General features: G+C 34.8%; 1 protein-coding gene across 1 annotated transcript; it reads left to right on the top strand.

Annotated features, from left to right (window-relative positions):
• The first annotated feature begins 268 nt into the window (after positions 1-268).
• LOC105617185 (esterase FE4-like) lies at positions 269-3,484 on the top strand. The gene is made up of 9 exons (XM_012198750.1): positions 269-460; positions 618-906; positions 1,450-1,635; positions 1,732-1,934; positions 2,076-2,244; positions 2,321-2,487; positions 2,588-2,732; positions 2,873-3,005; positions 3,322-3,484. Exons 1-9 carry the CDS (start codon positions 269-271, stop codon positions 3,482-3,484), a joined length of 1,647 nt encoding a protein of 548 aa, XP_012054140.1.
• The last annotated feature ends 13,635 nt before the right edge of the window (positions 3,485-17,119 follow it).

Raw genomic sequence — 17,119 nt, 5'->3', positions numbered from 1 at the left:
TGAAGGTTATGTATCGAGGCTAAAGATAAACTGAGGAAATCCGACCTAACAATTCTACCTGAAAACCCGATGTTGCACGGTTATAGTTGACACGCGAGATTATGGAGGCATCTCGTAAATTGCTCTACGGGTAACCTGTTCACGCTATTATATTCCCTGAGTAGTAATTGCGTAAATATAGTCCATTATAACCTGCTCTTTTGATCGTCAACGTGTTTTCCAAAGCTATAAAAGATGGACAATGACATGATCTTTCCGCAGTGTTAAAATGTGGTTTAACAAGTTCGTGTTGTGTGCGTTTGTGGTCGCATGGGCCAAAGCCGAACAAGATGTTCAATTAGAAATTCCTCAGGGATTTCTAAAGGGCCTAAAGACTAGTACTGTAATGCAGAACAGGGCATACTATAGCTTTAAAGGGATACCCTATGCAAAGCCCAATGTTGGTCTTAATAAATTTCAGGTAAGTTGATTGCCAGATATATGTATATAATATATTTGCACGCATATATATATATATATTTTTTTTAATAAACTATTTCTACATTTAAAATGCAAATTTAAATCGTAAAATTAAGAGTAATGAATTAATATTTCAAACTTCAATTCTTATCTTTGAGATGCCGGAGCCAGCAGAATCTTGGGAAGGCACGTACGATGGGACCTATCATCGTTCGTCTTGTCCTTTCTTTTGTACAATACAACAAGATATAGTTGGCGAGGAAGACTGTCTTTTTCTTAACGTTTACACTCCGATATTGGATAAAGATGCTTGTAAAGCTGTTATGATATGGTTCCATGGTGGTAATTTCAATCATGGCATGGGCGATGATATATTCTATGGTCCTGACTTTTTAATCGAGCAAGATGTTGTTCTTGTGACGCTTAATTATAGATTAGGTGTAATTGGTAAGTAAATAATATATCTCTATTCTTTCTTCAATCATGTTTTTCATTGAGAAAAAGGACTCTGTTTAAATAATTCCTAAAATCATTAAAACTTATGGAATATATTTACATGGAAAGAAAAAATTTACTGAAGTATTTAAAAATTTAGTTATACTCTTAAATTCATAGTATTAAATTATAGTTGGAGTTAATTTATTTATCAAGTACATATATGAATGTTGTTTACTGTGAAATCAATTAAACATGGATTGACTTATTTTGACACACATATAGAAGTCGAAAATAATAAAATGTTATTTAATTCAAACTGTCATTGCTTGATATCTAAAAGTACAGATTTAAAAATAATTTTGTTGGACCATCAAAATAATTATGCAAGACGCTCAAACTATTTGCTAAAAAGTACAAACTTTTTGCATCACGATTGAGTTTCCAATATAATTTTGATGGTCCAACCAAATTATTTTTAGAACTAGCTAAATTTTTAGGTAATTCTCCAAAATTTTTTTTGTATATAATTATTATACTATTATCGGATCATAGGATTTTTAAATACTGGCGATGAGAATGCGCCCGGTAATGCTGGTCTAAAAGACCAAGTAATGGCGCTGAAATGGGTCAAGGACAACATACATTACTTCGGTGGCTGTCCCAACCGAGTTACGATCTTTGGCGAAGATGCAGGCGCAAGTTCCGTCCAGTTTCACATGATGTCTCCTATGTCCGACGGTGAGATATGCGATTATTTGATTACTTGACTGAAATAAACTTTTGTCGCTTTCACGTCAGTGTGAAATATATACAAGATGATTTATCGTACCACAGGTTTATTCAATAAAGCTATCTTGCAAAGTGGAAGCGCGGTAAATACATGGGCGATATCTTACGATGCCAGAGATGTAGCCTTCAAATTGGGCGAGAAGCTCGACATTGAGACTACTGATTCTGCTGAGCTAGTTGTTAGACTCGCAGAATTTTCTCCGAAAGAATTAATTGCGGCCAGTGATGATTTACCATTCCTTAAACAAGTATTGCGTTAATTGAATGTATTATTTTCTTGTTGCACGCACGAGAGATAGCATTACAAATTACGCTAAGTGAAGTTTACGGTATACTTATCCGAAGTTACGTTAATGAGTATTGAGCGGGAATAATCATTTCGATTACAGAGCGCCATGAACGGTCGCATCGAAGCGTTTATTCCATCGGTGGAAGCTGACATAGGACAAGAGATATTTCTGTCGGCCGATCCCTGGACGCTTTTGAAATCCGGAAAAATTGCCGACGTGCCCGTTATGGCCGGATTTACAGCCGACGAGTCTTCCTTCTATGTGCAGAGTAATCATCGATACGATATTACGCGGAAGTTACATCCTCGGCGTCATGTAAACGATATGAAAACATTTGTTTCCAGTGATGCTCGGCAATATCGACCAGATAAATGAGCACTTCGAAAACTTCCTGCCGAACGACTTGAATATAACCGATGCTGGGCAGAAGAACCAACTAGGTGAAAGCTTGAAAAGCTACTACTTTGGGGATAAATTGATCTCCACGGAAACCACGAAAGAGTTCATGATGGTGAGTACTTAACGTTAATATCGTCCCGCTATCGCGAAACTTTGTGTAAGCAGCGCATAAGTTTAACGATGTGCATATTAAAGTTGTTTGTGCATTTTAGATGTTAGATGACGTCATGTTTGACGCAGGGATCGCACTCAGTTTAGAGGTATTAAGTTCCCGAATTTCGTCTCCAATTTACCAGTACATATTCTCTTACGAAGCTCCGTTCGGTATGATAAAATCTTTAGTTCAAGTGGAGGACGGTGAGTTATGAGTTATGAATTACTGTAGGAAATGTATTATGTATAACAAATTCAATCATTGTATAACAAAATAGAGAAAAAGCGATGTGATATTTTAATAAACTGCATTTATGTATACAATTTTTATCTCGTTCAACTAGGCGCTGCCCATGGTGACGATTTGACTTATGAATTCTATTCGGATGCATTGAAAAATGTACCACAACCAGATTCCCCCGCGCAGAAGATGGTGCGCATTTATACCACATTGTTAGCGAACTTTGCAAAAGATGGGTATGTTCATAATTCTTCACAGAAAGAACGGTTTTGCTGAAATATTTACACATTTGATTAAATACAGATCTGAAAATAATTTTATTGAACTGCCAAAATAATCATGGAGACCGCTCGAACTAGTTACTAAAGTATTAAAATTTTTAGCAGCATTGCTCATCATGTTTGAGTTTCCTATACAATTACTTGATGATTCAACTTCAAATGATTTTCAGATCTGTATGTATAGTTAAATTTTTAGCAAAATCATTCTTAACATGTTCATTACTAAATTAATAGCAAGTACGAAACGGGAAAGCAATTGTAACGTTTTTAGAAATCCTACATCAAATATGAATGAATATGTGAATGTAAATTGGGAGCCTAGAGGTACAGAAGATAACTATATGAATATTAATCAAGAGTTAAAAATGGAGAAAGGCTTACTACATGATAGAATTGATTTCTGGAAGGACTTATACAAATTTGTTCTTGGCTAACAAAAAGAATACATGGAATGTTACGAGAATGCGATATAAATATACTGGTCACTTGGAATCTTATAGTAATAAACATATATTTATTCTAAAGTGACCTGACGAACAATATGTACAATAATACATTATATTATATAAAGATTGCAAATGTGTGTATAAAAATAAAGTTTAGCACTGAAGGTATTAATAAGAGCCTTGATGCTTTATTTCGAGAAGAGGGAGGAGAAAAGCAAGGTGATCGATAAAGTTTGTGTTGAATTATAAAACATCCAATTAGAGTTGGCAATTACATTTTCTAACTAATATCAATTACCGTTGATACGTATAGCTGGTTATATCAATAAAGTTTCGACTCACGTTCTTCTATTTTATATTACGCATTTACGTACTTGCCGTAGCTATGTTTTGTGGTAAGTGCGAAACCGTTGAAAGAGAAACATCGAGTCCATATCTGAAACAGCGAAATTGTTGCGGGAAGGAATGTTGATGCAACTCGGGTAAACTCTTAGCAGTTGGTTACTGTGGTTGAGATTGGCAATTTGTTGTAACCTGCTGCCTCTCTGTCTCTTTATCTCTCTCTCTCTCTCTCCCCCTCTCCTCTCTCTCTGTTCTTTCTCTTTCTTATACCACACGCTCGTATCTTTCCTCGCGGCGGTCGAGATATATCTGGTGGCGTTTAGTCACGCACGATCTCGCACGCGTTACTGTATGCGCACAGAGATCCGCTAACTGACGTATCGGATGAAAGGAAAATTTATGCCTTGTCAGAGCGTTACGAGCCAAATGGTAACAAATAGGGCCACAGCCGCCGCCGGCAAGAAACTCTTTTGTCGTTATCGTGCGCGCACGGTCGCGGTATACCGTGAACAATTCGCGAATAATCACACGAAATGAAAATTATTGCGGGCGAGCGGGCGGCGTCGTTGCAGCTGTTGCTCGACTGTTCCGCACCCGCCTATATCCTTTTTCATACAGGACCGCGAAAAGTTTTCGTATAACGAAGTGAAACCGCCAACACTGCGAGTTCTCTAACGAAATTACGCGCTTGTTTCGGCGAACGAATAAGCGAGAACTTTTGCTCACGAAGTACGACCGGACTGGGGCGACGCAACGCGACGAAATGAATGGAGAACATACAGCCACAAAAGAGGCAGTACGTCAATTCTCGCGAAATATGTTCTCAACGTACGTCGCTGAAACTGCAAACCTTGATACGACCAGGTCGACGTGTTTTATGACGTAATGAAAAGCGCGACCGTGGAGGTGGTATCACGAACTTTAACGCGATGCTATTTTCAAGTACATGGGAAGTCACGCGAAACGCGAGACACACGGGGCCACGGGTATATTGATCGGCAGCGCGGGTGCAGTTTTGACTGCGGGACCCTGTGCGCGCGAATGCAATCGATCATCTCACCATGGGCGAAGAAAGTCTGCACCGGTGCCGACGCGCCTGAATAAGCGATATTGTTAAACGGAGTTTTCATTCTTCACCGTCAATGGGATTGCAGCGCAATGATGTTGCTGTCTCTGCAGGATTGACCGATCGGAAATACTGGGAAATTGATGAGTCTTATGGGTTCTATAAAGTCCTCAACTTTCGTCTCAACAACTTAATATCTCAATACGACGGCGAAAAAACGTATTTGCTCTCGTCTTAGAGGAAATTTCACTCGTGTTTTCCTGCTAACACGTCTTGACGTTCGTAGAAATGAAGCGACGTGGTATAAATGTAAAGAGCGCATTGATAATACAAAACAAAACAATATAATATATTGCCGCAACGCTTGTCAATATCTTAATTTACTCCATTTAGCGACACACAAAGTTCCCGCAAACCTATTATCCTTGATACTCGGGCTTGGTATTCGCCCGATATAACGCCATCCAAACCTGTTATGCCCGTCTTAACAAGCGGACAAACTCGGTTTGATGATGCCATAATTCGCACAGAAATGCGAAGCGTACTGAGTTTGGCGACGACACTTGACGAGATAAGCGTGCTTATTTACGATGGTTTGCAATTTGGAAACGCGAAGTTGTTGAACTGCCAGCCTCGGCAAGAGTGAACTTTAGAACTGAGCGACCTCGATAGCGAAATCGCCGAAAAGGATTATTAGCATTACGGCGACAATTATATATTTAATGATACTCAAACGACAGTAATTTGCCACGTTTTAGTCATGCAACTTTCTGCTATTCAATCGGGCGTGTCAGTTTTATCGCGGGCGACTTAACGGGATTTAATCGAGGTTACAAGTATCCCCCTTGTGTGATCAGGCGATGTTGGGATTATGTATTAGTTACCACGCTCTCAGACATTCACCCTTTTCGATGCTTAAGACGTGTGCATCCTCCTGTATGCGCGGTGTGGAATCCCAAACAAACATTTACGTTCCTAGCCTGCACGATGATTTCTCCTCCGTAATGCATCCGATCGCATTTGGATTAGTCTCCGATCTTTAACCGCAATGTGAATATTGAAATCCCTGGATCGTGTCGACCCAATTTAAACGTCAGCTCTTGGCCTCATCCAATATCATAGGAGAATGCATAATCTGTGGAGATAACGTGGCTGCTCGAATTAGATGATTCGCAACTGAAGTGGAAATATAATTTATTCAACTATACGTTATTTTTGTATATATAAACTTCATAGTATATGTATAGGTATAACATAGCATGATAATCCAATTTGCAATATCTAATGATTATATAGTCATATGATGATTCTACATAGAAATGAGGACATAGAATAATACTGAAATATCAGGGGTAGCTGGCGAACAAAGGGAATCCGTAACAAATCTGCAGAACGAAAGGAAATTAAAATAGCACTCAGCCCTTTTCTTTTGTAAAAAAATTCGGTTGAGCCTTTGAATATGTTCAATGAATACTTAAAATGGTTGAGCAAATTTATTTTATTCGACTATCGTATTGTTTTTCCTCAGTAAAAAAAATAATATAGCAATAAAGAAATGAAATAAATATAATACAGTGATATGCTTTTATATTAGCTTCTTCAAAAAGATTTTTTTCAATAACTTTGACATTTTTAATTTTAGCAAAATTAAAATCGTGAGAGATGCGTAACAATAAAAATTTTCATTGCTTTTTAATTAATGGTGTAGTATTGATGATGCGTAACATATATTTCGTCTTTAATAAAAATGTGCCAAAATAAATACTTTGAAAATAATAGATCCTCTTACAATTAATGGATTATTATTATAGAGAGACTGTGGGGGGTTAATGTGCAGTAAATTAGACATTGTCGCTTAACGACAGTTCCTGACAAATGTGAGGGACAATATGAAACAACGCAAATGTTTGTACTGTATTATAGTAGCGCTGCTACCACTCCTATTTCCGGTAATATGCATGCAAGCGACATGCTCGTTTTAATGCTGACAGTTCAGGTATTGCCACCAGTGTGGTAAACTAGGAAAAATAAAATGCTATTGATTAATCCCTTGATCAATAAATAATAGCGGCTTAACGATTTCCTATAATTATGAGTAGCTTGGCTTTGAACGCATGAGATTTACGATTCGTTGCATACGTATTTTCATCTTCGTGACGCACGCTTTTTCAAATGACTGCGTGACCGCTTGTTTGTCATAAATGTGTTCATATATTTAAATTATTCACGCAGTAAGGCTGGTCACATATTCGGTAGAAATTAATAGTCATTTTATATCAATGAATAATTCCTACGGATGTTGCAATAGAGAGGGCTTATGAAAATTCTACATAAATCTCTAATATCATAATGTTGTGCAGACATGATATATGATTCATATAATATTATAAGCATTGTCGTAAACATTGTATTCCATATTAATGCGTGTAAATCGGTCTCATATACAACATGTTCTAATCGTTTATTATTTATAGGGGAGAATTACCAAATGCGTATCACTTAAGATATTTTCTATTGTATTTTCCATTATATTTTTCATTTCATTACATTTTCATTATATTTTCCATACTAAGTTTCCATACTCAAGCATAAATAAACATTGGAAATTGCAGTTTGATGTTACAGGCATCTATTATTAGGCATGTTTAACTTTTCATGAATAACAAATTAATTTGTTTATAAGTCTTTTTGAAACATGCTGTAAAAGATATAATTTAGACAACTGATCGCCTAAGTCGTAACTCCCTTGAAAGTATCAAATTTATAAATAAGAATATTTAAAAATATGAAATTTAAAAAAGGAATCATTGTAACATTAAAATAAATAACTGACACCAAACTTTAATAATTTATCGAAAAGAATGATCAAGCATTTAATTAATAAATAGGTACTTATTAAATTTATTTTTACATTTATATTCACATTTATATTTGACATTTATATTCATATCAATTATTAATTTTATTATTGTCAATTATCAGTTTTACCTTGTAGTGACACAATTTAAGAAACTTGAAGATTTCGACATGTGATATGTACAATTAGAATGTATATAAATTCACATAAGAAATATTAAAACAATAAGATCCGCTTCGAATATAAGATTTCTCTCTCATTTATTTAGATTTAGATCTCATTAGTCTAATTTTGTATCACATATACATATTGTTTAATAGATTTTATAATATAATATCGATTTAATATTCTTTGTAATAATTGCAAATATAATATGTATATGCAATGAATATAAAATGTTCCACAATAAACCTCTTGTGAAAATAAAAAAAATTCAAAATAAAATTGCATGATTATATTATTATCAGCTATATAAATCGATCAAAAATTAATCGAACGTGGTTTATATATATATATATATATATATTGGTTTATATATTATATATATATACGTAACATTTAAATCCATGTTTCTCATTTATACGTTCAAAGACATATAATTACGATTAATGGCATGTTAATCGTATTATTCTTTCTTTCTCACACAAATCTCTGAAGCATGCGTATAATTTGCAAAATGCCAAGTAAATAATTCTATAATATATTTACATTATCATCATTTACAACACCGACGCGGCGACGGCGGCGTAACATCGAGCCGCGTTGGTCGGATGTCATTGTTTGCCCATCCCCTAAGGCTAACCACCGTCACCCACAATATTACAGAATTACTACATGGCTCCGTCCGTTCGTCGTCGCCTCTCGCTCGAACCAATACCGTGTACATTACGTACGTACATCGGCGGACTCCGCCGCCTCCAATATTAGTTCCGATGCCAGTAGGGAAATTGCATTGATAATGCTAATTAAATTGGTTTGTTTGTTAATTGGACCTGTAAAGGTCCCGATCCTTGTGTGTCCTGGTAGATTACCCCGCTATCGATCCATCGGGACGCTCTCGCTGCGTCAAATCAAGCGTAATTCTCAGTGTCGGTCGATACAATATGTTGTCGCCTGCTCTACGTTCTATAACACACAGTTTTGGTAACAGTTTTCGATTTGCCGTCACGTCACCCATGTATATCGTGTCGGATATTGGATAGTACCGAGTTAATTACCACATTATGTAACGTCGCGCTAAGATAATCGTTTTTGTCTCATTTAAAATATGATGAGCCTAAGTATAAATAGATTACTGATCAATACGATAAGTAATGGCCATTGCAATTGTTATTTCCGATGAAAATTACTGTCACTATAAATGGCAAAATAATTGCAATACTTAACACATAAATCCGTACGACAAATAATTGTTTGCTTCATGTAAAAATAACTTCGTAATGAATTACGACACCAATGGAACATGTAAAGAATGAAAAACATTACACATAGTTACACATAGTTATCGTTGGTTATTGAAACTCACTTCAAAAGAATATTGAACGATAATTCTCCTCATAAACGATTTTTTTTTCTCGTGGCAATGACCTTTAGCGATCGATAGAATCAATGATAAAATAATAGAGCATCCATTTTTTATAGTACCGTCCTTGTTTTCTAGTTTAGATGTCTCGCCAAGACTAGGACGCGTCCTTGTCCTGGTCATTTATGATACAATAACTGGCGCAAAACGTGTATCAAATGCAATCAGTTCAGCATTGAAACATTTTACAGGTCAATTGTTGAAACATAATGTTGTATGCACATAAATATGTCCTTTATAAAATGTGTACACGCAGAATTCGCGAATATTGCAAAATATAATAATAACTTTGAACCAAAATCAAGGTAACTTTAGTCCAAACTTTGTTGATACTTGATGAACTTTGATATTCAGACAATACGCATATCAAATATCTTAAATAATGTTTTGAAATGTTTTATGTTCTGATTTTAAACGTGCTATTTATACAGATATTTTTTAAATGTGGGCTAAAGTTATTCCAACTGGGGCAAAATTATCCAATTTTATTGTGTATAATTTGATGATCTGCATAAATGGAATTTAGATGATAAATTTCGCGTTTGGTATTTACAGAGATCATAAATAAATGTATTCTTATTAAGTATTTTTCGCAAAGATAAAATCGAATATAATTCAATTAAGGGAGACAAAGTAAAAACAATTCTTGCCCTTGGAGTTTAAATAACTATCAATTAACATTCAAACATTCCAGTCAATTATGCAAACGTTCTGATTAATTGCATTAAATTATTCTAATTAAGATTTTAGCTATTGAAATAATTCGCGTAATATTTATGTAGATTAATGTATCTGCACTACACACTTAAATACAACATTGTTCTTAACTACACTAAACGTTAATTAAGATTTTACGGACTATCACGCGACTATGGTTCAGTGAAACGAGGATGATTAATAGCTAGAGTTTACTACACGAAAATAGCCATAAGACATGAGAGCTACCTGTGTGAAATCCGTTGATGCCTATAGGGTACGCATTATATCTGAAAATAGGTCGTTGTTTTGGTGCAACAGCTTGGTCAATGTGCAAATCAATTATACCGCGTTTAAACAGAATCGCGAGCGCAAAACAATGTGCCAGTTCAGACGTGACGTGCACAGTCTCGTTGATATATACCGAGTTAATACCACCCCTGAAATATATTATGTCATAAATAATTTATACAGCGCAATGATTACGCAAGTCCAATTTGTAGAGCGATTTACATTCGATGAAACCATACGGACACAAAACGAATATTAGAATTAATCTCGCGATTGGTTACAAATCCGTAAGTCATACAACAGCAATTTATTCAATTTGTTCTATTTTATATAATAATTTCGTGATGTCAGTCAAATTCTGCGTGGCGTTGAACGTAATTATAACTTTCGAGGGATTACCAACACGAATGTTCTTCGGTTATATTTTCTTCATATTTTACACGCTATTTGTGATCTCGTGGGAATAACATAACTAATTTCCATACAGAAACTTCGAAGCGAATATCGAAAAATTCTCGTACAATGCAAAGCGTATCCCATCGGCTTTGTCGGTGCAAGCGCTATTTTACCGTCATGCTGAAAATGAATACGATTCCAGTTGCAACTGCGTCCGATAATTTTATTTTATATTTCGCGAGAGATAAATCTGAAAAATACTTGGATTAATAATCCACCAATCGGATTGTGATAACGATATCAACGGTTGTATGCTGCAATGCATTCATCAATTGTTATTGCGAAGTCAATTCTGATCTGCAAAATTATCCATCAAAAATCTGATTTGCACGAGACTTGTCTAGTATTTTCATAGTACATTTAATTCAACATTAATCTCATATTTTATGCAAAAAATTAATCGCCTTTTCAATAAGCTCTGTGCTAAATGAAGTCAGAGAAACTAAATCTTTAGAAAAGAGGATTGAAAAATTTTTCTTTGAATGAAAAGAGAAATATAGAAATGAATAATAAAACTTATTACGGCAAATCTATTTTAATTCTACTGACCATAAGAAATTTCAATTTTCTTTGACAAATCTTTTGCACGAACCAAATATATTATTTATGTTAATAATACACTCCTTATAACACTCTGACGTAAGAAAAAATAATTTTTTATATTATTTTTTTTATTCAATATTTATTTCATATTTTCGTTTTTTTTCTTGTATTTTCACAAGTATTCTCGTATCTTGCTATAAAAATCCTACCATTCGAGCGCGGAGATTATTATCAACACTTATCGTTCACCTTGGCGATAGAGATTACAGAATCATCCACGTGGCAAAACGGCCCAATTTGCCACTCGAATGAATCTTGCAGCTATACAAGCTGCCTTGTACGAGAATGAAAAAAATAGGAGGGATGGAGAAGCAGGAGAGAGATCGCTAGGTTGATTATCCGGGCTCAACCAATCTTCATCATGCAGCTGTTTTTCTCATCCTGTGAGACGCCGCTACCAGGCGCCGTCTCCCTTTTCGCGAAAGAAGTCCCTGGCGACTCGCGCAGCGGCCGCGCTATTTTTCCTTGGGAATTAACCAACCTTGGCAATCGGCGTTCATAAACAGCGCCCACGGATCCCACTGCTGGTGGTGATACGTGCGGCGTCCTCTCATGCTATGGCCAAAAGAAAAATCTACCCGCGCCCCGAGACAAAAGTGTCCACTCTCTACTGAGCTATTTTATCTTAACTGCTGCAGGTTTTCTCCGCTCAGCTCGTTGTGTTTTCCTTGTCTTTCTTCTGCGCTTGTCTTTCTGCCCTTTGTATGTATATATATATATATATATATATATATATAATATATATACTTTATCTCTTTCTTTCCCATCTAGCCTGCACTGGATACAGAATGGAGAGAGGATAAGAAGGTAGTTAGTATGAGGAGACATTAGTGGCGGCAACTGGGGCGACCGAGGTTCTCTTGCGCTTCTGCGACCGCCTGTCTCCCTTGCTACCCTACTTCGAGTTCCTCCCGCGGCCCGTTCTCTTCTCACCCCCGGCACTACTACCATCCACTTTACCACGCTATCCTGCACTCCCCCGCAACCGAGTCCCTAGACTTCATCCCCGCGCCTCAACGGGAATCAATAGTGAAACGCCAGAGGAGACTACCTGCCGAGGTAGTCGGACAGACAAGTTTTGTCTTGGTCGCATCCTGCCGAACGTGACTTCCTCGCTACTGCGAGTTAATGCCACTGTAGGAGAAATATGTTACATCCGGCAGGAAGATGCCTATCACCGATTCCGAATCAGCCATGTGGAACTCGTAAATTAGTGCTGCATAATAAATAATATATTTGTTTGATGACTTGAGTATAACTTAGTATAACTTATTTTATATGCTGTTAATTGTTGTTAATTATCTTTATTAAATTTTTTAAGTTTAATCATATGAATAGAACTTTATAATTTTATTATAATATAATAAATTATACAGATTAAACATTTACATTAAAAGGATTAAACATTTTTAATAAGATTTTACGGTATTAATTAACTTTTTATTCTTCACGAATCTTCATATAACCTAAACCTACAGTGAAATAAAGAATCATGGAGATTCTATTGGCTGGTGACTCAAACTGCTGTTGCAAGAAATAATCAAATAACATAGGTATTTAATTAAATCCTAGCAAATTATTTCATGTATGTATAAGTTTATATATGTTCGTTATATTCGTTCATGCCAGACTATGTTCTTTTATAATCCTATATATTTCGCAAATAATAATTGGATGACAGTAATTTTGTTATTACGCAAGATTTTCATTAAAATCTATTGACAGGAAGAGAAATGTTTTTACGCCCGACGAAAGAATACTGGGCCCGTGGCGAAAACGATGTTACCCAAGAATTGTGTCACGTCCTTGCATCGTGCTAGAATGTGACAAAACGTTCGTATGCACAGCTACGTGGAGAAACACAATGCATTTCGACAGTCCTTCCATCGCCGATGTGGGACAGCTAGAAAAGTGTATATCGCTTGACTGGTGAATAAAGCCGCAACATACAACGAAACATCTTATCCAACGATCTATAACGAAACAAATGGAGTGCCAAACAGCAGAATCTTGCGGGTTGTTCTACTTGCATGCACTGCCCGGCATTCCTTGCCTCTGAATGTATAACTAATATCGTTACTATCGGCTAAAAATATCTTTAATGCATTTTTTAGTTCGAATGACGGTTTAGTTTCCCACAGAATCGACACGGAATCGACACGGCGTACATATTAACTTTACAATCAAGATTTAGAAGAGACTTGTTTTATAATTACGATTTCCTTCCACTGTAAAATTTCTAAAAATTATTGTCTTAAAATAAATTTAAGTATTATAGTACTTACATGTATATCTACCATATCGTTAAGAAGTGCAGGTAAATGAAATTATGATGAACGATTAGCCCAACATAATCTCCATTGAGCAGCTATTTTTAATGTTGCCGGTTTCTTACTATGTTACAAATGACATGCAACGCTAGCATGCAATGGTAGCAGAATATACAGCTTTAATCCAGTTCACTTTCAGTAGTTCGATGTGCACTCTAGCATCGAGCTTTAAATTAATCATACATTCTGGCATTTGCAACCGCATTTTTTCCCGTTATCATCTTTTAACTGGTATCCGTATTTAAAGCGGAATATTTGATTCCAAAAGTAATTTTTTATGCACGATCGCAGTTTCTTTTGCTCTCTATCTACGAGTGCTAAGCTCCCAAGAATAGAACCCTGCACTCGTCAGATACGTTATTGAGATACGGGCATGCGTTAACCATCGCTTAACACGCTATGGCCGGTATAGCAAAGGTCGTTTGAAACTATTTAAAAAAAAATAACATTTTTAGCATTCACATAATATGTTTTACGTGAGAAGTTATAACGGTTACGTCAATCTAAATAGCTCCATGCAAATAAAATTATAAATAACTCGGTGAATCATAAGTTTCGTGGCAGCATCTACGCGATGGTGCCGATATACGCGAAAAATTTACAATGTTCTTATATATTGATAAATATCTCAAGGATTTATAAATAAGTTAAGTACTGTGATAAACTTCATATCGGAATGCAAATGTGGTCAAATATAAATTGCATTAAAATAATTGCTGAGCTTGTCTGATACGATATAATCCGATAAGAGCCATTTACACACGGAATTCTCTGTAATTGAACAGAGTGACCGCAGATATGCGAACTTGCGATTGATCTCCAACAGATCTGCCGTTTCCGCATATAAACTAGCTCGCGAGCGGTCGCACGTAATTAATCCGACGAGAAAATGAGCCTGTATAATGATATCAAGGTCGTGAGTAATACGTACTAGTGAAATAATTTTAAAATTCATATCGCGATGAAAGGAATAAACGCGGAAAAATTTCCGTCATTTGTAATGAGATTATGAGTTTGCGCGCGTAACGAGTTTAGTCGAACTTTTATAATATGGAGGAAATCCGTGTCGGATTTAAATATCGATTATGTATAAAACAAGATGCTTGCGGCGTAATAGATGTTGGTCGTTTGCTTCCAAATTAGAAACTGTATAAATATACTATTGATCTGGTTACTTGCATGTACATTAAATTGTCACAATATTTAAAAAATGATAGAGTGTTACTTTCAGTAACAGTGACAAATAAGTGATCGCATAAATTCGCTACGTTATGCAAGATGTTACACCACTCTCCGCGTAATTAACCACACGTGCTACGACACCGAAGGAGATATTGGGACGTGATCGTACCTAGTAATAGGCAGCGCATTCAATACGAGATTTGGATTGCCTGCAATATTACTGCGCTCATTATAAATGACTTACTTTTGTGAGCGATAGTTAATTAATTTATGTTTACAAATGATATCTCCAGAAAGAACATTATCTATGAAATAATTAAACAATTGTTACATTTCCTGGACTAGAATTTCTATTTTATAAACAGAATTTGTATTCTATAAAGTACATCATAAAAAGCGATATTTTATTGTACTATTTAAAATTATAATTTATATATAATATAAATCTAGATGTTTATTACATTACATTGTATTATTTGAAAAGTATTAATATTTTTTAACTATTAAATTAATTTGATACTTTTATAGGAACTGATGTACCATAATACAATTTTAGAAATCTGTATTAACACATTCTTAAAAATATCTATCGAAAATTGAATTAGTAGAAAATTATTTTAATATTATTAAGATTTTAATAATATTATTCTAGAAAAAGGGAAAGATTGTACGTACATAAAATATGTATAAATACAAGAAATAATAAATAATTCAGTATAATTTAATTTAATCCTTTTTTAAAAAAAAATATATATATATAACGACAAATATATATATCGTTACAGATTTTAATATCTATGAAAGTACCGAGAGATATTCTTTATGATTTCAGCGTTCGCGTCAAGCTGATATTATTATCGTGCTCTATATTTTACGCAAGTAAAAATTGAAAAGCTCTTTAAGACTAACGTGTACGATGGTATCTAGTTTCTCGGGTATTATCGATAATTATACCTTTCACGAACAATAATACACCTGATAGGAGGCATACTCGTGGGTGATATAACTGTACACGGGATTACGTAGGTGAAAAGTAGTAGCGAGGCGAGGGGTTACATTTCTGACACGCGATTCAGCTTCTTCGAAAGCCAAGCGAGCGTGGAAACGTTCGACATGAAAGCTCCTACGTTAGCTTTCGTGCTTGTTTCTTTCGCATACGCTTACCGCTTTTATTTTCTTTCGCACGATTTTTATAACCAGTCCCCTTCTTTCAAATTATCATTAAGTGTAATTATGATCGATAAATACATGAAAATATTATGTGTTGTTCAAAGTGTCTTAAGACCGCAAATATGAATACATACTGAGTAAAGATTATATATTATTACTATACACAAGAGTATTTAATGAAAATGGTAGAATGGAATTGTTATTTTAGTTAGAGAATTGCTCTGATATGAGAATATCATCACACATATATTAAGTCGTAAGTAGAATCGATAGACACAAAAATATTATGTATTAGTACTTGTACTTATAAAAATATTACATTTAATGAGAACAGTAGAGTATATGAAATTGTTATTTATTATTTTGGGATTTGTTATTATAAGATTATTACATATTCTCATAAAGATTATTATTAGATAGTGCATTATATATTTAATTAATATATGCTTCAAGTTATACATATCAAAATTAGTACGCAAACCGCAATAACGTTGTATTAATATCCTGAGATAGTTTATTTTAATGAATTCTCTCACGAACTACTAAACTTCGATTTTGGAATTAGTTCTACTTCGAGCACTATGTGGATTCTAACTTTGCTAGTTAAAACTCATCCATTGCGAATATATACTTTAGATTTTAATAAAGGTGTTACATTACACGTTATAATACGTACAATAATTATTATTATAATGCAACGATGCACTGAAATACTCGATATATAAATCTTTAGGAGAGACGTGCTTTTTTGATGGACAGGAATTTTAATGGTTGAAAGATAAAAAAGTAAAATGATAGGAAAGAAAATGTCCACCGCTAACGAGACGTCGTTAAACGGGTTGCAATTATTGATGGAAGCTAACGAAATCTCTAGCGAAAGGATATTTCGTGATTTACTTATTATATCATTAAAAAAAAAACGATTTTAAATATATTCCTGGATCATCAATATAATTTAATTTTAACTCTTAATGAGATAAAATAATAATTCTGGAAATCTCTAGTACCAGATAAGTTCGCAAACGCATAAGATCAATTTATACAATTT

Source organism: Atta cephalotes (assembly GCF_000143395.1).
Source record: "Atta cephalotes unplaced genomic scaffold scaffold00012, whole genome shotgun sequence".
Taxonomy (NCBI): Eukaryota; Metazoa; Arthropoda; class Insecta; order Hymenoptera; family Formicidae; genus Atta; species Atta cephalotes.
Note: the sequence above shows the minus strand (reverse complement) of the source record. Positions and strands in the feature narration are given on the sequence as shown.

Bases quoted from the DNA above. Each gene is read 5' to 3' on its own strand.
- LOC105617185 (XM_012198750.1), top strand. From the start codon at position 269: ATGTGGTTTAACAAGTTCGTGTTGTGTGCGTTTGTGGTCGCATGGGCC. The intron at 2,245-2,320 runs GTAATCATCGAT...ATTTGTTTCCAG, and splicing joins GTCTTCCTTCTATGTGCAGA to TGATGCTCGGCAATATCGAC. The intron at 3,006-3,321 runs GTATGTTCATAA...TAACGTTTTTAG, and splicing joins GCGAACTTTGCAAAAGATGG to AAATCCTACATCAAATATGA.